The sequence below is a fragment of the Rhineura floridana genome, chromosome 4 (assembly GCF_030035675.1).
Source record: "Rhineura floridana isolate rRhiFlo1 chromosome 4, rRhiFlo1.hap2, whole genome shotgun sequence".
In the NCBI taxonomy this organism is placed as follows: domain Eukaryota; kingdom Metazoa; phylum Chordata; class Lepidosauria; order Squamata; family Rhineuridae; genus Rhineura; species Rhineura floridana.
This window is the reverse complement of record NC_084483.1, coordinates 132207663-132232062: the sequence shown is the minus strand read 5'-3', so window position 1 is coordinate 132232062 and position 24400 is coordinate 132207663. Positions and strand designations below refer to the sequence as shown.

Below are 24400 nucleotides of genomic sequence, written 5' to 3'. Positions count from 1 at the left end.
CATCAGTTATCAAAATAGACCCTAGGCAGAAGCTGTGATCCATGGGAAAGGATTTGCACATGCTGTGGGCATTTCAGAATTCCCTTCTGTTCATAACCCCTGCACCATGCAACAAGCAGTTTATTAAACTCAGGAAATGTTTTCGAATCAGACTTGATTATGATAAGATGATAATAGTATGTAAGAGAGTTCTGGGATGGTTAGCTCCAACACCTTCAAACCCATCTTTGGATCTTAATGTTGGAGAATTACTCAGCATGAGTGAGTGGACACACTCATGCAGGGAAGGGAGGGTGGCCAGGTAGTGAAAACCATGCTATGTAGGTTAGTATTTTGGCTGGGTTCCAGGACTGAAATGAGCTAATTTTCAGGCTGAAGCACTAGTGATTAATCTTCCTCAGTAATATAGATTGATTTTTGTTTGTTTGTTTTGGCTTTTTGGCTTTTGCACTTTAGCCATATATGCTGCTTGCTCAGATCAGGGTAGGAAAGCAGCAGATTTCAAGGAAAAACAGTATGTTGCATTTACAACTGCATTCTATCCTATTCTGGTTTTATGCAGTTTCTTGGTAATCTAACTGCTCTTTCACCTTTTGTTCCCCTTGGTTGCAAGTGTGTTTTAAAACATCCATACACACTTAAACAAGAAATCAAAGCATAAGACTATTTATTACTAAAAAGGGGGTTGAACCATCAGCGTACCCAGTTTATATTCTACACTATTAATGCTTTGATTACAAAACCACTATAATGTCTCCCAAGTCATAAAATTACGGCTCTTTATCATATTTGCTTTATTCTAGCAGTCCATCTTTATCATCCCAAACATATATACAGGAAAGAAAAAACAGATGGGGATTTCCCACTGCAAGTGCTTTCTTGTAATGACGGTTATTTCCAACTCACCAAACGCTCAGCTGTCAACTCTGATTTTTTTCTGAAGCAAATTTGGATTTGGTTGGTCCTGATGTGGTGCATTTCTTTTTCCACTTCTAACATCTTGTGTGTGTGTGTGTGTGTGTGTGTGTGTGTGTGTGTGTGTGTGTGTGTGTGTAATGCCACTATCCAATCACAGTTCTGCTTGTGTACAATCTATAATAATAAAAACATTTTTCATTATTCCAGCTAACAATGTGTGTGACATTTTATGGTTTGAATTTGTGCTCTAGCATGATAAAGGATGTGGAAAAGAAAATCCATTGCTTGCTTTCTTCTTTGAAGCTTCCTCATTTTGAACATCCCCTTCTTCCCTCTGGGGGAAAGAACGCTAGCAGAGATAAAGACCCCACACACTCTATATTCAATCCTGTCTGTAAATAACGATTTTTAACATATAAAGACATCTCCCTTTAAATGAAACTCGTTCTGTCCTTTCAGTCATATAGCAAATGATCACCTATTTGCTGAAAAAGCTATTCCCGCCCCCTTCACCGTTCTTTTTCTTTCTGTCTCTTCTTTAATCTATGCAACACAAATTCAAACAAGCAGACTACTGTGCTAACTGCATATACCAAGGGCAAGGAAATTCCTTCGCAATAAACAATAGCTGTCTTGTATCTCTTTCGCTGTAACTAGGCAAGGTCAGTCCCGCTGCGGCAGCAGCTACGGAGACTGGAAAAGACTCCCGCCTCCAGCTCCACTATGCGTGCAGAACTCAGCTGCTGCTCATCAAGAAGAGTCGGCCATCCCCATCAGCGCTACTGAACTCAAGCTAAAGGAGCCGTCCAAATCCATGCTGGTGCTGAACCGAGCAAGAGCAACACAGTTGGAAAAGCTGTCCATCCCTGCCGTGGTGCTGAACTCAGCAACATCAGCGCAGCAAGAAGCTGTCCACCCTGCGGAGGTGCTGAAATCTGACTCCCCTCCGACATCTTTCCAGCTGCAAGAACAGCAGCGGGAAGTGACAGCGGCTACTGTGGAACATGGAAGGAAAGGGAACCTGCAATTGCAGCAGCAATAAGCCTGGCTGCACCTCGCTGCATTTGTGCTGATCGGTTCCATCACACCCCACTCTGCTGTTTTGACACAAAGCAACCCGCAGCCATGGAAGAGGAGCTAAAATGTCCCGTGTGCGGTTCGCTCTTCCGGGAGCCCATCATCTTGCCCTGCTCGCACAACGTCTGCCTGCCCTGCGCCCGAACCATCGCCGTGCAAACGCCAGAGACCGAGCAGCATCTGCCCGCCATGCTGCACCCTCGGGGCCCTACGGCGGCACCAGGAGCCGCGGCAGTTGCCTCCGGACCAGCCTCTCTTGACTATGACTGCGGGGCCGGAGGTGGTGGTGGAGCCGGGGGAGGTGGAGGAGGTGGCGTGGATCATGCGGACAAGCTTAGCTTGCACAGCGAGACTGACAGCGGCTACGGCTCCTACACCCCGAGCCTTAAGTCTCCTAACGGGGTGCGGGTTTTGCCGTTGGTGCCGCCTCCTCCGGGTTCCTCGGCTGCGGCCGCCGCAGCGACTCCTCGGGGAGGAGGCACCAGCTCTTCGCTGACTTGCCCGCAATGCCATCGCAGCGCCTCGCTGGACCATCGCGGCCTACGCGGCTTCCAGCGCAACCGGCTCTTGGAATCCATCGTGCAGCGCTACCAGCAAGGCCGGGCCGCTGCCTCGGCCGCCGCCAAGTGCCAGCTGTGCGACCGCAGCCCTCCTGAAGCGGCCGCCGTCATGTGCGAGCAGTGCGAGGTGCTCTACTGCGCGGCTTGCCAGGTCAAGTGCCACCCGTCCCGGGGTCCCTTTGCCAAACACCGCTTGGTCCCTCCGCCCAGCCAGGAGGGAGCCCCAAGCAGCGCGAGTGGAGCAGGCGGCGGCGGCGGCGGGAGCAAGGCGCCAGGGGCTGCCCGCAAGCCACCAACCTGCGCGGATCATGAGCTGGAGAACTATAGCATGTACTGTGTGACCTGCCAGACCCCAGTCTGCTACCAGTGCCTGGAAGAAGGCAAGCACGCCAAGCACGAAGTGAAGCCTTTGGGAGCCATGTGGAAGCAGCACAAGGTAAGCCAAGGAGAGATCCTGATCCTTGATCCAAGTCTCACTCACCTGCACCGCCTGCTGGCACACGTGTAACGCGAGCGTCAGCGAGGCAGGCGCAAGATCACAGCCAGCCGTTGACTCTTGGTTATTTAATACAGAGTAATTATCGCCCGCTACTATTGAACTGGCAATCCCACAGCAGATGAGAATCCCAACGCTAGAAAAGAAATAAGCACTGAAAGATGGGCAAAAGCCCATCCTTTAAGTAATCGTTCGTTAGCAGGTATTAATTACAGCCTCAGAAAGAATATAGTTGAAAGCCAGTTCTGGAATACAAGAACACTTGACTATGACTGCGGGGTCAACAAAAGAGTGCTTATGAGCAGGTACAGATCTATCTCTGAGATAACCCTTGGAGGAAAGGTTGGGGAGCAAGATTACTGCAGTCCAGCATGTTCTGCATCCAGGCTGAATCGAGCCAGGGTACTTCTCAGTTTAGAAATTTGCCATTGTTCTCTATAGCCCTCCTGATTATGTGTATGAATGGATCCTAAGGTGTACTGGGGGACAGCCAAACCACATAAAGTGATATTTAAGTGTACATCCTAAGATCTTCTCTAAGGTTCCTCTCAAGCATTACAAAAAAATTTTTTTTTAATTTTTTTTTTACAATTCCCGTTGGCTTTGTATTCCCATTTTAAACCTTATTCCCATTTTAAAGATGAGGAACAATGGCTAAAGCAAGGATGGGGAACCTCCAGATGCTGCTAGACTCCAACTCACATCAGCCCCAGTCAGCATAGCCGATGGCCAGGGCAGATTGGAGCTGTAGTTCAGCAACATCTGACAGGCCACAAGTTCTCTACTCCTGGGCTAAAGGATAGAGACTTCCTCAAGGCCACAGAGAGAGACTTTAGATATATTTCCCACCTCTCTAGACAGCTCTCCCTAATCTGCTGTGGAGCTTGACTATGCTTTCCACTTTGGGGAAACTTCTGCTAACAGCTTTACAAGCCACTTTGCAGCAGAAGAATAGTGCCTGTAACTATTAAATGGAATAGTAAGAAGACATTAGTAGTTATTTGGGAATTTTAGAGGAGATTTGTTAAATCAAGCCACTGGTGCTTATTTGGAACATGTGAGGAAGATTCCCCTATAGAAGGATTCCTGCAATATTTTTAAAAAACAATTAATGCAATTTCTGTTGACACATCAGTACTCTCTGGATTCCATTACCAGTCCACAAGACTACTGAATATGTGTTAAAGTTGCAGGATAAAAAATGGGTATCTTATATAGGCTCTAAGATACTGGGAATAATTTAGATAAGGAATTCTAAATAAGTGAATAAGCCCAATATAGTATTCCCTTCTGCTTCTTTATTATTATTTAGTGTTTGCTACTAATCCAGATACCACCCATTCAATAAAGCTTTGGGATATGAACCAAATTACTTCACTTTTTACCTCACAGGACATAGTTTATAGTTATTTGATAGACAGAGTTGTGGTATGACATTGGTATGATTTATATTAAATACAGTTATATTTTCTTTACTATTGAGTAGAAGATAATGATCTTGAAACTGATCTGAAAGCCAATTACATCCATTCATCCTTGCTGGAAATCAAGGCCTACAAAGTATTTATTGATTATTCATATTGCACTTGGATGAAGCACTTTCTGTTTTTAAATAATGTATTATACATGTGTGCTTTACAGCTCTCAGGAAACTGTGCCAGTTCTGTTATGTTTATTTGGGACTGTTTGAATGCACCTTCATGTGCACATCTCCCTGCATGTGAAAATCTAGCATTTCAGAGAGTAGAGTAACAGATTTTCTCTCAGGGAGATTTAGTATGTGGGTGGCATTCAAACATACACCTGCTATGTATATTTTGAGATGATTCAGACCCCTGATGTTTGGAACATATAATCTTTCTAAATGTTTGAATCAGCCTCTTAAATGAATTTGACAGGAACTTCAATGGTGAGTGAATGTTTCTACCTCATGTAGCTCAATACCCCACAACAGTGCAACACCCCCTTATTATTTCCCAACCCAATCAGTAGACCTATCTACAGCAATCACTTGCACTGTGAAAAAAACAGAGGCAGCTGCTTTTCAGCTTATATTACAAAATTTGAACTATGAAGTTGTTTGCCTTTTCAAAACCTGAAGGACACCTCTGGCCCTTCAACATTCAGCATGATCTTGGATATCACAAGAAAGGGCACCAGGGAGCACTGCAGGTTCCTGTACCATAGTTTAAGATACCTTGATCTTGTCTAACTTGGTCTTCCTGGTCAGAATCCATTATATCTCCACATTCTAACTTCATAGTCTACATTACTCAGACTAGAGCGTCCAAAATTGGATGGGAGTCTACATAGGAAACTGCCTGCAGTGCAAGATTATTTGTTCAATAAATTAGAATAATCAAAGAATTTCTCTTGACCATTTAGATCACACACTTGCTATTTAAATCTTCATAGCTAAACTGGAGCTATGCTGAACTGCACCATTTGGAGACATGGCACTAGATCTGTTTATGAAATGGCTCCCAAATAATTCAAGAGATGATTTAAGCATGACAAAAAGGCTGGTTTCACAGACATACGGGCAGGAGGAGGAATCAGTCTGCAAAATAGCTGCGACTAGTCATAATGGGTGAATGCTCTCTACCTCCCCCCACAGCTGTATCCATGCAGGAATTCATAAAACCTGATGAAATGTGCAGCACAGTTCAGTGCATGGCACTTTGATTTATGATTTAGTCACTATTATGGGGCTCAGGAGGCTATAAATTATGAGAATTGCAGTATGCAAATATCTTGCTGCAGCCAGTTTCAAATTTGTGATTTTAACATGCGATTCATTTGAAAGAGAGCAGGCAATGGGGATGTTGGCTCACTGACGTCACATTTATACTCTGCCAAGGATATGCACAAGGATAATTAACACTTACAGGAGCACAGGGTAATCACTATTATCACAAAAATTAGTTAATTGTGTGCTTATTTTCTCTGCAGTATTTACAACAAATGAATGAAACAGCATTACAAAGAGAAATAAAAACACTCTACCTACAAGTTACAATGTGTTCTTGTTTCTAGTTTTGTAATTAAAATTGAATAATTGTTTGAAATAGTGCATTGATCAACAAATAATTTCATCTCAGAACTTTGGAAATATTTTTTTATCAACCATGACACAAGGTGTAATTTAAATTGCTGGTGACTCCTTCCAAATGCTATTTTCTCTAGAATACTGAAGTTATTATTCAAATAATATAATATTCTAGGCTACTGGATTTTAATCATGCATTTCCGTTGTGTATACCACATTACAGCTTCAGTCTCATTTGTTGTCACAACATTCCAGTGCAGCAAATATCCATTATTTCATATGGATAACCAAATTATAATTACTTGTCCATGGGCTCCAAGCCCACTAGAGTCCAAAGAGGAAGAGGGATATAAACTTAGGTCACCATACATTTAAATCAAAGAATCATGGGAACTGCAGTTTTTAAAGAGTTCTAGGAATTGTAGCTCTGCAAGGGGTAAATTACAGTTCCTAATATTCTTTGAGGGAAGCCATGTGCTTTAAATGTGCCTTAAATGTATGGCATGGATATGAATTGAGCCCCCACACCTTCTATAGCAACATTATAGGATTTATATAGTACTTTCAGGCATTGCTACTCATACATTATGGAATGCTCTCTCTTGGGAAGCTTGCCAGGCTTGCAGTCCTTCTATTGCCAGGTTAAGACATTTCTGTTCTCCCAGAGATTTAAGACCCAGTTTTAAGCCCTTGTGTTACACTTGGCAGTTTTAATGTATGTATTCGATGGCTGTTTTAGTTCTGTACTTCATTTAGAATTTTATTGTGCTGTTTTTGAATTTGTTTTCGCGTTGGTTGTCTCACCTTTACTGGCTTCTCAAAGTCACTGTAGTAGACAGTAATGAGCTAGATGGACCAATGGTCAGACAGTATAAGGCAGCTTGCTTTGTTCCATTCAAACCCGTACAGTTCAGTTGTGCACATCGCCCTACATGTTCCTCATGTTTCTTTTTAGACTTGGAGGAACTCAGAACTTTGGTTCTTTTCCCGCTCCTCCCAGGAAATGCATTGCATAATAGAAATATCAAACAACAACAAATATATCCAACTGTGTAAAGTTTTCCCATGTACACATGTAACCTTTTATTTGTAATCCATTGCTTTTTGAGCTCTTGAGAGCTCTTCTTCAGGAAATAGTAGTATTTTCAAAGAAGTAAGGAGTCTTATGAATTGTTGTGATGCTGTGGCTTTTGTAGAGTTTAATTTGGCAGCCTTTTGTGCATTCTCCCTTATGGTGCAGTAAGGTGAGAACATGTGGTAATCCACAGCAATGAAATCAGAACAAAGGGTAAGAATCACTGGACTAGACCACCTTCAGTTTCCCTCATCCATTAATAATTTATTTATTTATTTATAATGAATTAGATACTTTGCCCCAAAGCTCCTAATGGCTGCTCCCAATGGCTTCAAATTGCTTGCTGTTGTTAAACTCTTGAAAGGAAAGCTCGTACCAGACAACACAGATACAAGGATGAGCTCATGTCTAATTAGTGGAAAAGAAGCGTTTTTACATAGGCCAACTCTCTGAGCAAAGGAACCATTTTACTGAACCAAAGAAATCTTTTTCTTGACAACATCTTTCATTTTCTCCTCCCCCACTAACACTGTTCAGTGGCTGAATGGGATTTACTGTGTTAGGCTGTGGGTATAGAGCCTAGATAGATCACGGCCTACTCGTAGATCTCTGGGTGATACCAGTTAGAAATATAGTTATAAAAAGTTATGAAGAGTACAGAAGTACAGTTGGAATTATAAGACAACAATAAAAAAAGCCAACTTGCCAAACTCTAATACAAACCATAAACTCCACAGAAACCAGCAAGTAGTAAAGAGGTGTTTGTCATGAACCTGTATATGTTCATGAGTTATTAAAATCCATAAATGTAAAATTTTGGCTCAGGCAAAGAACTCTGGGAGTTTAACTGTTAAGAAAGACAGGCCTCTGATAGAATAACATATTAAGTTTCACTTTCCTGCTGAGGACGGTTAAGAAGAAGCCTAAACAAGAAGCTCCTGGCTATCTGGGCTGATTAGCAAGTGCCTGGCACTCAAGGCCATTCTTGGCCTGTGAAGTTTGAAACACCGGTTGGGAGGGGGGCCTGGAAGGTGCGAAAAAGTGAGAAACATCTAGAAGGGGGTTACATCAGACATTTTCTGATTGGTTAATGAATCCTGGACCGTTAGGATTCTTTCCCTTAAGTATAGGGCTAGAAACCCATAGCCTTTGTTCCTTGGTTCCTGGTTCCCTGCTTCCTTGCAGTTCCCTGCTTCCTTGCAGTTCCCTCATGAAGGTTCTGAAAAGTTCCTTCGGAGTGTTGCCTATGGGAGGTAACCTATGCAGGGTTCCATTGCTTTGTGTTTAACATCAGTCTCTCTTAGGAGAGACGCCACTTCAACCATCTACCTCATGTGTAAGTATTAGGTTAGAAAGGTTGTTATTTTCCTGTTGTGTGTATGAACTCTCTTGTATGTACCTAAACCCCTGTTTGGGTGTATGGTCTTAAAGGATTACTTGCTGCTATATTTTGATGCGCACTTATATATTTTTAATAAAGCTACTTCTATTTAACCTGGTGTGTTCATTGAGAGAAAGGGTGGTTCTGAATTCAGCACCTTGACCATCTCAGTCACGTAACTACCGAAGAGGGAAAAAGAAGTTAAAAGCTTGATTCTACTTTGTGGGTTTTACTAGAGGTTTCCTGACAAGGAGTGTAAGTTTGGCTCTTGTCTTTTAGGACCTTGGTTTACCTAGTGACTGGGCTCAGAGATCCCCTGGCTCTGAGTGGAACCAGTAAAAGGGGTGGTGGCAGCCTACCTTCTACCTTGCAGGGTTGGTGTTGGATTACACAGCCTTGGCAAGGGTGAATTGGTATAATTTTGGTTCCAGAACAATTGCCCTAAGGGTGGGGAATTGGGTCTGATGCATGGTCCTTGTGCCTTGATGGCTGGGATCCGTGACAGTGTTCACAGTTGTCCAGAACAATGTGAGGCATTAGACAAAGGGGCAAAACTACTTTCATACAAACAGGCCTAGTAATGGCAAGCCAGTCCTCCTAGACAATCAGAGAACTAGCTGACTGTAACTTTCCAGAACTGGAGCATATATATGGTATCTCACCAGAGAGGCATCCATTCCAATTAGCAGAGCTCCCACAGTTGTTGTCTTAGAATTCTCAAATGTACTTCTGTACTCTTAATAACTTTGTATAACTATTTTGGTAAGGGGTTCTTCTTTTATGCTGCTGTTTTAAAAATAATTATTAATAAATCTACCTCATCTATTTTGGTGTGGTTTCTTGGAACTGAGCTTTGGATCTAAAACCAGTTATTGGTCTCTTGGTCAAACTGCTACTGAGTAACTTTGGGGGACTTTGGGCTCACGGGACACAGAGCTTGACTTTTAGCTCTTGTCTTATTGAACTGCAAGTGACATCTGGAGTACAGCTTGGGAGTCTCCTGGCTCAAGGTGGTTGGACTTAAGGAATGGTGGCAGCTTCTACCTTACAGGGTTGGTTTTTAGCCTGGTCCTTTGGCACCTACTACACCAACAAGGAACTGGTCCCCAGGTTTTGGACTCTAGTGTTCTTGACACATGTAATTTCCCCCAGAACTCAGTCAAGGGGTATCTTCTCAAGGTCGGGGGAAGATGTAAGTGTACAGAATGGCGGGGAGAGTTTCTTGAAGAATAGAAAAAAGTAGTTATAGCACTGGTTGTTGGCAGGATATGTTCTGGACAGACAGGGATGGCACCAGAGGGCGGCCAGGTTGAGCCCTGGCCAAGGGCCCCAAAGGGCCCCTTCTTAGGGTGGGAGGGTAGCACTCCCATTCCACGATCTGCAGCAGTGTTGACTCCTGACCCAGCCACAAATCCCAGGCACCTCCCCATACAGATCGTATGGGCTTCAATAAACCTGCACACATGCCCCACCTACCTCTCCCGTTGCTGCAAATGCTGTGCACAGTGCGCGCACATGCCTGTCAGCAACGAAGATAGTGGCAGAGGCTTCCCTAAAGGGCTGCTGCCCGTTCTGCCATCTTGGTTAATGGCAGGCAGGTGCGAGGGTATAGCGTAGCATGCATGTGTGCCATCAACCAAGTTGGTGGCAGGAGCATCAGCCCCATAGGGAAGCCCCCACCACCATCTTGGTTGATGGCAGATATACCATCACATGAGGCGATGGGAGAGGTAGGCAGGGCATGTGGATAAGTGCCGCATGCTTGGAGCAGGCTCATGCATAAGGGCCCAGTCATGCCTGGCGCCAGCCCTGTGAACAAACCATGGGAGTGCCACATCTTCATGCCCTGCTTGTGAGTTTAAGCTTCCTAGAACCTTCTATCGTCTGATCCAAAGCAGCTCTTATGGGACGGATTGCATTTGGGTGGGGCCACCAATTTGCCTTTGTGCACCAGCCCTCAATATATTTAAGAGTTAATATCTTCACCTCACAAAATAGGCCTCAAAATCCTGAAGCCTCTCATTCTCAACTATTTGTAAGCTGCACAGTCAGCAACCAGATCAGGTGAGAGAAATCAATATTAATCTGTTGCTGCTATTACATACAGAATAAACAATGAACTCTTATCTGAGAAGGAATTGTAGAATAAATACTTATTTGTGAAATCAATAAGGAACCCATCCTTGCGTGCTATGCTATTGACAGATTCAGGCACAAATGATGAAGAAAAATAGTGGGAAGTTAGCCACAGTCAAGAATTCTTAATTGCTTTAGTCAGTGGTGTTTACAACATGACAATTTAGCTTCCTTCCAATATTATAAAAGAATTTGTGGACTGCAGAGAATGTTTATAATTTTACAAAAGTTTGATTAGTTATTCATTAATATTTAGTGTGGCAGCACCTCCCATTTGGAACACCCTCCCACTTCATATCAGACAGGTGCCTTCTCTGTTGTCTTCTAAAGAAAGCCTTCTAAAATTTATCCCAGTTGGTATCTCTCAGATTTAATTTGATTTTATAATTGTGGGTTTTTTTAAAAGAAAAATGTTTTTATATATGCAATTCTATTAACTTTTATATATTTAACTGTTTTATATATATTGCTATATTTAAATTTATTCAGTATGACTCATGGGAAGTAATTCTTGAATGAAATTAATAATAATAATACTTTAAACACTTCATTTAATAGGATATTCATGGCTGTCTACCATGGCTGCCTTCTCTGACACTAGACAGTCTGCAGACTTTCAGAAAAATATCATAAAAAAAAAAACTTCCAAAAGAAAAGACAGAACATATAGCGGTTCATCCAGCTCTGAAGAACTGCAACTGGACAGCAGAATCTGAAAATAGCAGCAAACTGCAGCTTTGAGATGGTGTCAGAGTTTTTCAGTAACAAAATGGATAAAGGGGTCAGGTTAGCCCTCTCATCCATACTATGATCCCAATCTGGATTGAGGTCCCCTGTTAGCTTTTAAAAAGAAGAAAAATCTCAGTAATGAGATTAAAATGCTTCCAGCGTTTATAATAGTTTGAACCTGAGACAAACCATTAGTTTGTCTAATTACTGTCCATTAGGGGCCTTGGCACCCACTCCTTCCCAGTGTAACATAGGATGATATAACTGGCTGAAGGGAACAGTGTTCAGATTAACATGGCATCCCTTCCCCCTAGTTTAATATATTATTTTATCATCTGTTGTGGATTGGAAAGTGCATTGTTTGTAAAAATTTCTGGGACAGAAGTGGGAAAAGGTTGCAATGACACACAATGTTAAAAGCATAATTTAGAGGTCATGTGGCTTTTAATGCCATTCTGTGTATGTGAGGATTTCCACACCACAGATGAAAAAAACTACCCCCCCTCAGTTTAGCAATGGTACAGTAAAATTTGGAGCATCACCATGTTATTAAAGCTGACATTACAGAGATTTTGTTTTGAACAGACAAATCACTTTGTTGAAAAAGACCAACTTTGTTCACAATGTTGGGGAATAACAAAATTCAAGATCACTTCTGGTCATACATCTTTTCCTTGGAACACTTTTGTTTTATATGCATAAGTACTCACTCTTCTTTTTCTCATTCATAAGATATAACAATTTTCTATTTTAATTAAAAAACAACAGCCAAGAATCCGCACATCATAAACTGATTACCTAAAATTAGATCCTGTTTTTCAGGGCAAAGCTAGATATTATGTGCAAATGTCTATAACTTAATACTTTTTTTTTTGTTGCTTCAAGAACAGCTGACTGAGAATAGAGAAGGGGTTGGGGGAAGGGATGCTTCATCTCCTTTCCCCACTCATTACATTTCTCCTCCAAATGAAGTAACCTCACTCCAGCAGCCTTTTCCCTGCAGGGATTCAAACGCACGTTAAGTTCTCCCTCTCTGCTTTCAGTTACCTCCTGAAATGGCTTTGGAAGCTAAATGAAGAGCTGGCATCCTATACGTACGCATATTTGAATATAATGTGTAGCTTGGCCCTAAATCTAACAATTTAAGCTTGTATGTTTGTAGCATTTGTATTCCACCCCATAACATCTCTTTGAGCAGCTTACAATAAATAAACAAACAAACAAACAAACAAATAAATAAGTAAAAACTAAATAAATATGACATGGAACAAAGCACACAAAACCCCTAAGTATTTACTTATTTTATTCAAGCAGAGTTTTTAGGTTTGGGTAAGTAAATACGGGAGAATGTGATATTTCAAGTAGCTTGATCTCAAGCTGTTTATGGCTTTAAAAGTTAAAATCATCACTTTAAATTGTTCCTGGAAACTAACAGAGTACATGTGTAAAGGTCAAACCACCCTGTCTCAGACAGGGCCAGCCCCAGGATAAATAGTGCCCTGGGCAAGGAATGCCTTCGCCACCTCCCTGTGGTCAGCTTTGCATGGCCACCCAGAGGGTGTATGGGGCCCTATACAGGTGTGATGTTGCAGGCTCTGCTGCTGCCCGCTACAAGGACCCATGCATGTTTGTACAAAGCTGGGGGCCACATGCAAGAATTACTGCATGCATGGACTACATTTGAGCATTTTTGCTTGCAGCTCCTCCTTGCCCTCAGATCAAATGGGCCTGGAGTTCTTTTTGTGAGAAGAACAGGCTGCATACTCCGCCACATAATTCCTCCTTAAAGCCTTCCCTGTTCCTTCGCTGCTTACAACAAACTTTGTAACCTGGGCTACTTGGTCTGGGCCAATCATAAGCCTGCCTGACCAATCTTATCTCTATTGCTGCCCAGACATAAAGACAGATTTTACCTTACCTGTTGTGCCCCAGACGAAGGGAGAGTTAGATCAGGTAGGGGAGTCAGATGAGGACGAGGCTCCTTGGGGAGTTGGAGGAAGGGAGAAAAGTGGGGAAGGTTCTGGCAGCCCTCAAACTCCCATGCCCGGCACTTCCACCGAGGCAGCTCCTGCCCCACCTGCGAGTCCAACGCCTGAGACATTGGGACTCTCCGATTGCACCATCTACCCCTGTGCAGGAATCCCTGCCAGACACTTCAAATGCTTCCCAGCCAATCAGCATCCCACTTCCAGAGACTGCGCTGTCACCTAGAGAAGCCCCGCTGTCATATGGGCCATCTGAGACTCACCCCCCCTGCCCTGTGCGAGCAGGCATAAGAAGAGAGAGTTTCAAAGGGTAAAAGTCAGGCAGAGCCGCCTCTTATGCACAAAGACCTTCCCTACTTAAGCAGGTGTCTCCCAAGACACAACTGCTAAGTCAACTCTCCCCAAACGCTGCAGAGACTGTTTAGCTAGGATAGTTAGGGAAAGTAGTGAGTCAAAGTAGACAGGTATATGAAGTGCACTGCTTTGGATGTAACTATAACTTTAATAAAAAGGGGAAAAGGCATCACCTCGCCTCAGTCTGAATCCTTTGCTTCTGGGCAGGACATTAACATGTTTGGCTTAGACTCCCTTACAGTTGGCTGCAGGCCTAGCTAATGAGCAGGGCCAGCGCCAAAGGGCGGCCAGGTTGGGCCCTGGCCAAGGGCTCCTGCAGGCCAGAAGGGCCCCTGAAGGGCCCCTCCTTAGGGTGTGGGGATAGTGCTCCCTTCCACGATCCTCAGCAGGGTTGACTGCTGACCCTGCCACAGATTGCAGAGACTGACCTCCCAGCTCCCTGTACAGACAGTGCAGGCCTGCGGAGCCCGCCTGCTCCATTTACCTCTCCTCCCTTTTTGTGAATGCCCTGTGCGCACAGCTGCCATCAACCAAGATGACTTCCCTAAGAGGCTGATGCCCCTACAGTCATCTTGATTGATGGCAGGCATGTGTGTGCAAGCAGCATAGTGTGCATGTGTGCCATCAACAAAGATGGCGGCAGGGGTATCAGCCCCTTAGACATGCCTCCGCTGCCATCTTGGTTGATGGCAGCGACCTGCGTGCCGAGCGTGCAGGGCATTCACAGAAAGTGAGAAGAGGTAGGTAGAGTGGTCCTGCATGGTCTGTAGGGTTGGCTGAGAGCAGGGGGCCTGGGGCAGGCTGGCGCCCAAGGGCCCAGTCACGCCTGGCGCCGGCCCTGCTACTGAGCATGCCCCTCCCTTCCAGTCTCCCAAGGATACCTTTAACAGCTGGATTAAGCCTCCAAATTAGCATCTATTCTGTTTCAAACACAACAATGTGAAATATTTATTTCATCATGGCCAAGAAGAGGTCCCATTATGTCAAAATTACATGTTGAGATTCCGTGACATCTTACAGTCTAATATACCATTTCTTCTTTTTATGAAAACTTGAAACAAAAAACCAAGAATTCTGGTGAGCAGTGTGGCAGGGTCAGGGCATGAGCCAATGGTACATACAGGAGCTGAGGCAGGGGGCCCTGCAGCTTTGCAGCGTTAATCCATGGTTTGGGCAGGATTTCAAAACATAGCTGTGTAACAGACCCTGCTATTCCCAGGCTTTCCCCCAGCAATGCCTGTGAAAAGCATCCAGAGCAAGCTACCTCTTACTTGCTGCTCTGCTTTCAGTGCACTCCTGCTCCAGTTCTAGGATCCCAATGAAGCCTCTGTCATGTGATATGGATGGATCTCAAAGGATGACTCTGCTGTAGGCCTATATTCTTTATGTTCAGAACACACCCACAAAATGGCTCCTGTTGCAAACTCTCCTCCCTGAGCTCCAACGCTCCCTCCTCAGCTATCACAGACTACTTTTAATATATATATTTGTAGTAGTTCCTATCTTTTGGTTAGCATTCTTTTTTGGGGGGGGGGAATATCCATTATTTTTATCTTTAAAATAATAAAGAAAAGTTATAAATAAAAAAGGTAACCAGTTGACCTCTTACAGCTTACGGCTTTATTTTATTATTATTTATATAATGCTTAGAGGGTTTGAAGTGTGAAGTGCTCAGTAATGTTGCCTCAAAGTAAAGCTGTGCGCCACTGATATTTACCTAGTGCAAATGACATCCAAGTGGAAGTTGTAGACATACTTTAAAGCTAATTGAAGAAATACCATTGTTGTAGTTAGTATCTAAACAACCTGTAGAACCTTGGGAAAAGGATCACAGACACTTGCTTTTTGCTACACTAGCTCACTGCAGATAGTACATTCAAAAAACATTTACTGTACTCTCCAGTGAGGTGTCCATTGCAATGTGTGCTGCAACGTCTTGGGATCAATTTCAATGGATGCAGCCTAATGATGTGGACAAGGTGCTTGTAACAATGTTTCCAGCAATGCTTCTTCTTGACCCTTGCCTTTCTTGGCTTATTAAAGTTCGCCAAGGAGGTGTGACCGAGTGGATCCAGGGTGTGGATCTTGTCTTTGTGGGAGGGAATGGTCCCAGCCACCCTGAAAGAGGCTGTGATCCAACTGTCCCTGAAAAAGCTGACCCTGGACCCATTGGTTTGTGACAAGTACCGCCCAGTTACAAATACCCCCTTTTCAGGGAAAGTGATTGAGATGGTTGTGGCTCAGAAAATGCAAGTACTCCTGGATAAAACAGATTATCATAATCCATCCAATCTGGGTTCAGGTCTGGTTATGAGACGGAATCGGCCTTGGTCACCCTGATGGACAACCTTTATCAGGAGAAGGACAGAGGGAGTGCAACCTTATTATGCTTATTGATCTCTCAGCAGCTTTTAATACCATTGGCCATGGTATCCTTCTGGACTAACTCGGTGAGATGGGTATTGGAGGCACTGTTTTACAGTAGTTCCTATCTCCAGGGTTAGTTTCAGAGAATAGCATTGGGTGATTGTCTTTCAGCTCCCTGACAGTTGTGCTATGGGTTGCTGCAAGATACCAACTTGTCCCCAATGCTGTTTAACATCTATATGAAGCCCTTGGGAGTGGTTGCCAGGAACGGTCATAATGGGATGAGATGAAGCAGTAAGCTGATGATACCCAGCTCTATTAACATCTGAATCAGGAGAGGCCGTGCAAGCCTTGGACCGCTGCCTGGACTTGGTGGTGGGCTGGATGAGGGCCAGTTCAATGTGTTTGAATCCTAGCAAGATGGAGGCGCTGTTGTCGGAAGGCAGAGCTGGGGTCCCAATCCCGGGGAGCTGGATCCCGGAGAGTTGGGAGAAGAGTATTCGGATGGATGGCAGAGGGAAGGGGGAGGAACTTCCCCCCTTTGGAGCGAAGACGAAACAGAGGAACTGCCAGTGATAAGGTCGCTTAGCAACGGGGAGCCTGAGCCCTCCCTGGACATTCTCACGCCTCCCCCTCTTTCAGGCTCAGAGCAAGAGGGGGAAGAGGGAGGGCTGCTCACAGCCGAAAAGCGGGGAGGCAGTTTACCATCAGCCCCTCCCCTATCCCCCATCCTGGAATCGGAAACTTCAGAAGAGGAGGGGGTGATGCTTCCCCCCTCACCGCGCACACGCAGACAGCTGAAAAGACAGGAGAGAAGGGGGGGAAGGCGGGCAGTACCTGAGGGGCAGTTAAGGAGGAGCGAAAGATTGCGCGCCCGTTTGGCCCCTTCTTAAAGAACAGGCAGGAAGAAGTCCCTTGCTCTGTCAACTTTCTCCCAATGCCGCAGGACCTGTATCCCTGTATTGATTCATGAGAAAACGCAGTCTTTGTTTGGACATTACCCTAATAAAACACGAATTAACTACAATCGTTGGTCTGGTTCCTGAGTCACATCCTGGGCCTGACAGCTTGACAGAGCCACCTAAATCACCCTCAACGCTCTCTTCACTTGACTGGGACAAGATGTCAAAGGGAGCAGCGGGGGGGACGAACCCCACTTCTGAGACGGAAGAAGTGGAACTCCTGAGGACTAAGGTAGCTGATTTGCAGACGGATGTTCAAGCCCTGCTAGCAGCAGTCAAGGCGCTGAAGACGGATAATCAAACCTTGAAGGCCACGATAGACCAGATGCGAACAGCCCCTCCAGCTGCCGTAGTAAAGGTTCCCATTGGATTGCCCCCAAAATACGTGGGACAAAGTGATCAGTTGGCAACCTTCGTGGCTCAATGTGAGTTATATCTGGATGTCAGGCACACGGAATTTCCAGACGATGGGGCTAAAGTAGCTTTCGTGATTAGCCTCCTGGAGGGAGAAGCTGCAAAATGGGTGACTCCGTATCTCGTGAGAAAGGATACTGTCTTAGGAAGGTACAGAGGATTTATACAGGAGATGACCGAGATGTTTCAAGACCCGCAAAGGGCTGAAACAGTAGCGCGGCAACTAGGCGCTCTGAAGCAAGCTAAAGGGACTGTTTCCGAGTACACTAACGCTTTTAAAATTCTGTCCCAGGAAACTGGTTACAATGACGCCGCCCTGATGTTTATGTACCGGAGTGGATTAAATGCTGAAATCCTGGATGAGTTGGCCAGGACCTCCCCCCCCGCTGACCTACCAGGGCTCATCCAGCTATGCCTACAGATAGATCACCGGATGGAAAGAAGGTGCCTGGAAAGGAAACAGGAGGTCCCGAGATACTCAGCCTTGGCATCCCGCAACAAGACCCTTCCCACTACAAGGATGGCAGGTAATGCAACTGAGGGACAGGGAGGGGCTAGGCCAAGACTGTCAGAAGAAGAAAAGGAAAGACGACACCGGGAACGTTTATGCTTTTATTGTTCAAAGCCGGGCCATGTGGCCAGAGACTGTGGACTGAAAGGGGGGAAAGCCGAGCCGTCGGGAAACTAGAACACCCAGTCCATGTGCAGGCCGGTGGACTGGGGGCAGCGTTGTATAAAGGCCCCCCAACAATCCAACCTCCCTCAAAGGGGGTGTTGGTCTTGCCTATTCGGATTACAACTTCCAGAGGAGTGGTGTTTAATTCCACTGCCTTAATTGACAGTGGAGCCTCCACAAATTTTATTGATGCAAAGTTAGTCAAGCGTCATGGAATTTCCCGGTGGAAACTGGACGCTCCCCTAGCTGTGGAGACTATCGATGGGAGACCCCTGAAGTCAGAAGGGGTGACACAAGCCACGGAGGAAGTGAAACTTCAAATCCCTGGGCACGAAGAGTTCATTTCGCTATACGTGTCAGATCTCTCGAACTTTGAGGTGATTCTGGGAATGCCCTGGGTAGCAAAGCATGAACCCAAAATAAGTTGGAAGGAGGCGGTGGTGTGGTTCACCTCACAGTATTGCCAGGAGAACTGTCAACCTGAAGGAAGCAAGAACACCTTAGCGGGGGCAGTGCAAGAGATCGAGCAAGTGACCCTGCCGCCAAAGTATGAAGAATTCAAAGATGTGTTTGATGAAAAAGAGGCAGAGACTTTACCCCCCCACCGCCCTTACGACTGTGCGATTGATCTAGTGCCAGGAGCCAGCATCCCATCAGGGAGAATCTACTCTCTCACAGAGAATGAGAGGGAGGCCCTGAAGGAATTCCTGGAGAAAAACCTGAGGCGAGGATTCTTACGCCCCTCACAATCCCCTGCTGGAGCGCCACTATTGTTTGTGAAAAAGAAGGGGGGGACTCAGACCCTGTAACGACTATCGCGCATTGAACCAGATCACCATCCCCAACAGCTACCCGCTGCCCCTGATCTCAGAGTTGCTGGACCGACTGCGCTCTGCAAAAATCTTCACGAAGTTGGATTTGAGAGGAGCGTACAATCTGATCAGAATGAAGGAGGGAGATCAATGGAAAACAGGATTCTTGACCGCTTACGGACAGTATGAATACCTGGTCATGCCGTTCGGGCTTTGTGGAAGTCCAGGAATTTTTCAAAAATTCATGAACGACGTGTTTAGAGACTTGTTGGACACGTATGTAATCTGTTACTTAGATGATATCCTGGTGTTCTCAAAGAACCAGGAAGACCACGACCAGCATGTGAAGACGGTGTTGAAGAGACTGAGAGAAAATCAGTATGCTGTATGCTAAATTAGAGAAATGTGGATTTGACCTCAAGTCTCTAGACTTCCTTGGATATCGAATCTCAGCGGAAGGCGTGGAGATGGACCCAGGGAAAGTAAGCTGCATATTGGACTGGGGCCAACCTGTCACCAAAAAGGATGTACAACGGTTTTTGGGGTTTGCCAATTATTACAGAAAGTTCATTCCAGGGTTTTCCAAATTAACAGCTCCTCTGACTGACTGTTTAAGGGGGAAGAAGAAGTTTCAATGGACAGAGAACGCCACCGAGGCCTTTGAGGAGCTGAAGAGAAGGTTTGCTACTGAGCCCATTCTGCGCTTTGCTGATCTGAACCGCCCTTTCGTAGTGGAAGCAGATGCTTCAGATTTTGCCATCGGGGGGGTCCTGCTACAATTAGACCAAGAAGGGAAGGAGCTGCACCCCTGTGTGTACTTCTCTCGGAAGTTAAAGCCTGCAGAGAAGAACTACACAGTTTGGGAGAAGGAGCTGCTGGCCATCAAGGACTCTTTTGAAAACTGGAGACAATACCTAGAGGGGACCTCTCATCGAATTGAAGTGCGCTCCGACCACAAGAATCTTGAAAGCCTCCAAACAGCCAGAAAGCTGAACCAGAGACAGATAAGATGGTCCCAGTTCTTCACTAGGTTTAACTTTCAGATTACTTACCATGCCCAAGCCAAAAACCAGAGAGCGGATGCCTTATCCAGACAGCCACAATACAAAGAAAGTGAATCCGAGGACCAGCCTCAGTACGTAATCCCACCAGAGAAATTAACGTTGGGAGTATGCCAGCCTTCATGGGAAGAGGAACTCAAAAAGGCACAACAAGAAGATGCAGACATGCTAAAATATCAGCAGGAGACGGGACAAGGTCAAGACTCAGAAGTAACCTTTCACTGGAGAAATGGACTGTTATGGTTCAAAACCGCCAGATATGTGCCAGAAGGGGAATTAAGGCTCAGAATCCTACGCCAGTGTCATGATTCCATCACAGCAGGACACTTTGGGATTTACAAGACCATTCAGAACGTGGCCAAGGACTTCTGGTGGCCTAAAATGCGTCGGGATATTGAGAGTTATGTAAAGTCCTGCTCTGTCTGTCTGCGGACAAAAACACAAACAGGGACACCAGCAGGACTGTTACAACCGTTGCCTGTCCCACACGAACCCTGGAAGGACCTCTCCATGGATTTTATAACTGATCTACCCAAGTCCCAAGGAATGACAGCCATCTTAGTAGTGGTGGATCTACTTACCAAAATGGCACACTTTCTTCCTTGTGCAGGGGCCTTAGAGGCTAAAGAAACGGCCAAGTTATTCATCAAAGAAGTCTACCGGCTGCATGGATTGCCAAACAGCGTAGTCTCAGACCGAGGAACTCAGTTCACAGCCAAATTTTGGAGAGCAATGTGGAAACAGTTGCAGACGGAATTAAAACTCTCCTCCGCCCATCACCCCCAGACAGATGGGCAGACGGAACGCTTGAACGCCGTTTTGGAAAGATATTTACGAAGTTATGTGTCCTATCAACAGACTGACTGGGTATCATATTTGCATTTTGCAGAGTTCGCCTACAACAATTCTCTGCACTCCAGCACTCAACAAACCCCGTTCTTCACTAATTATGGATTCCATCCTAAAGTCTTTCCAAGCAGCTCAGAAGGAATGCTGGTACCGGCAGCTGAGAACTTCCTTAAGGAATTGCAAGCGGCGCAACAGACACTGAAACAGCAGTTAAACGAAGCCAAAACGGAGTACAAGCGAGTTGCTGACCTGCACAGGAAGGAGCCCCCCCCTTCAACCGGGAGACCAGGTATGGCTGTCCACCCGCTTCCTCCAGATGCTGGGCAAATGTAGAAAATTACAAGACAAGAGGGTGGGTCCTTTCGAAATAGAAACTCAAATCAATCCCGTGGCGTACCGACTGAAGCTGCCTGACACGTTTAAAATACATCCTGTGTTCCATCGATCCCTCTTAACGAAAGCCGCCCCTCCCAGTGAGTTACGGCTGGAGGAACCTCCCAGAGCTCCACTCCTGGTAAATGAGCAGCTTGAGTTTGAAGTTGAGGAGATCTTAGATTCCAGGATCAGACGCCACAAGCTGCAGTACTTGATTCACTGGAAAGGCTATGGGGTGGCTGACAGATCATGGGAAGATGCAGCTGATGTGCATGCTCCAGAATTGGTAAAACTTTTCCATCAACGTTTTCCCTACCGTCCCAAGCCAGACAAGGGGAGGGGGGCACAGCCTGGGAGGGGGGATGGTGTCGGAAGGCAGAGCTGGGGTCCCAATCCCGGGGAGCTGGATCCCAGAGAGTTGGGAGAAGAGTATTCGGATGGATGGCAGAGGGAAGGGGGAGGAACTTCCCCCCTTTGGAGCGAAGACGAAACAGAGGAACTGCCAGTGATAAGGTCGCTTAGCAACGGGGAGCCTGAGCCCTCCCTGGACATTCTCACGCCTCCCCCTCTTTCAGGCTCAGAGCAAGAGGGGGAAGAGGGAGGGCTGCTCACAGCCGAAAAGCGGGGAGGCAGTTTACCATCAGCCCCTCCCCTATCCCCCATCCTGGAATCGGAAACTTCAGAAGAGGAGGGGGTGATGCTTCCCCCCTCACCGCGCACACGCAGACAGCTGAAAAGACAGGAGAGAAGGGGGGGGAAGGCGGGCAGTACCTGAGGGGCAGTTAAGGAGGAGCGAAAGATTGCGCGCCCATTTGGCCCCTTCTTAAAGAACAGGCGGGAAGAAGTCCCTTGCTCTGTCAACTTTCTCCCAATGCCGCAGGACCTGTATCCCTGTATTGATTCATGAGAAAACGCAGTCTTTGTTTGGACATTACCCTAATAAAACACGAATTAACTACAATCGTTGGTCTGGTTCCTGAGTCACATCCTGGGCCTGACAGCTGTGGATTGGTGGTTCCCAAGTTTGGATAATTGGTCAGTTGCCTGTTTTGGGTCATACTTGTAGTCTGGGGGTGCTCCTGGATCCATCTTTATCACTAGAGGCCCAGGTTACGTCGCTGGCTAGGCTAGGCTAGCTTCAGGTGGTAAGACAGCTGTGGCCAGTTCTGTACCAGGATGACCTGACTACTGTTATCCATGCCCTGGTAACCTCCAGGCCAGATTACTGTAATGCGCTCTATGTGGGGCTGCCCTTGAGGTTGGTCTGGAACCTGCAGCTGGTGCAAAATGTGGCTGTGTGACTACTCACTCGGGCAGGGTATCGGCAACATGTCACCCCCGCTGCTGAAGGAATTGCAGTGGCTGCCCATTAGCTACTGGGCCAAGTTCAAGGTTCTAGTTTTGGTGTACAAAGCCCTATACAGCTTGGGACCAGGATACCGTCTTACCCCTTATATACCCCGTTGAGCACTGCGCTCTGCAAGTGAGGGCCTCCTGCAGATACCATTTCATCAGGAAGTCCATTCCACACAACATAAGAAGCAGACTTTAGTGCTGTTGCACCTACACTTTGGAATTCCCTCCCCTTAAATATTAGACAGGCGGCTGTGTTGTCTTTTCAACACCTGTTAAAGACCTTCCTCTTTCAACAAGCCTTTCAAGTACATACCTTATCCCAGTGTACATTAAGTGGAGAGTTTATCCCAGTCTGAATATGTTGGAATTATTTTTAAGATGTTTTAAAATATGTTGTTTTTAAGGTGTTTTTTTAAAATATGTTTTGTTTTAAAGATATTTTATGGATGTTTTTAGTATTTTGTCATTTGTTTGCCACCTTGGGCTCCTTCTGGGAGGAAGGGCAGGATATAAATTTAATAAATAGAATAAAATAAATAAGAACAAAAAACCCAGCCACTGAGCTTAGCTCCATGCACCCCTCAGCTCAGCTTGGCACCCACCTCAGCTTGGTGCCTCCTTCACCTCAGTTTGGCACCCTCTTTGACTCAGCGTGCCGCCCCCTTCAGTCCAGGCAAACTCTAACATTGGCCCTTGTTCCAGTTAATAATCTTATTCTGCACTAGCTGTAGCTTCCGGACCATTCTGAAGGGTGGTCCCCCATACAAGACACTGCAGTGGTTTAAGCAGTAGCAGTACATATGATGGGGCAGAGCCTCCCTCCTGTCCTGACACTGATTACCTGAAAGGGGCTGGGGCAGGACAGCAGTGAGGTTGGGGCCATGCAGGTGTGCCAGCAGGAGTGCTGGACTGGCACAGCTCTCCTGCTGGTGCACCTCACAACCCTCACCTTGCCATCATTCCTGGCCTCTCTACACTGCTCCGGTAAGCAGCAGTGAAGACAGTGGTGTCAGGAGGGCAGCTCCATCCTACCCCACACACTGTCTACTATAGAGTCCAGATTAAGGCTTTTTTAGCAGAAAAACAACAGGATGATAGTCTATATGCTAAAACCCTGAAAGGAAAAATAACAGTTTTGCAAAATTGTGTTGAGAATGACTTTAAAAACATAATTTTGTACACTTGGGAGTAGGTCCCACTGTGTTTAGTGGAGCTGCTTCCCTGGCTAAGTGTGCCAAGGATTCTAGCCTAAGTGTATAAAGACATTTATAGTGACTACAGGATGAAAAGCATCCTGAATGAAACTGAATTCTGAATGGAAAGGGTTCAGAAATGCAATCTGTCTGGATTGTACACATAACCTCCCCACTATTTTAAAGGTGTACATTTTGTTCTCCTTTAAATAAAAACCAAGTTTTAGAATGCTTGCGCTAGAACATAAGCATTTTTATAGCCAAGGATTGTAAAGAATAAATATTACCTATTTTATATTGTTTCACTGGATTTTTATTTATTTTTTTAATTTCAGGCACAACTGTCTCAGGCTTTAAATGGCATTTCAGATAAAGCAAAGGAAGCAAAAGAATTTCTGGTTCAGCTGAAAAATATATTACAGCAAATACAGGTAATTATGACATAACTCTATTTTTAATCTCTCTCTCTCTCTCTCTCTCTCTGTGTGTATGCAGTAGATTAAGCATATTGTGTAGTTTTCTGCTTGATTTTTAATGGGGCTATTTAAATGCTAAATGTCTAATGGGGCTATTTA

General features: G+C 45.4%; 1 protein-coding gene across 3 annotated transcripts in view; it reads left to right on the top strand.

Annotated features, from left to right (window-relative positions):
- The first annotated feature begins 1403 nt into the window (after positions 1-1403).
- TRIM67 (tripartite motif containing 67) overlaps positions 1404-24400 on the top strand; it is an 83324-nt gene continuing 60327 nt past the window's right edge. For all 3 annotated transcript variants that reach the window (XM_061624459.1, XM_061624457.1, XM_061624458.1), the window contains exons 1-2: positions 1404-2991; positions 24161-24256. In XM_061624459.1, coding sequence (XP_061480443.1) covers positions 2044-2991; positions 24161-24256 — 1044 coding nt within the window. In that variant the 5' untranslated portion in view covers positions 1404-2043. The remainder of the gene's footprint in view (positions 2992-24160; positions 24257-24400) is intronic.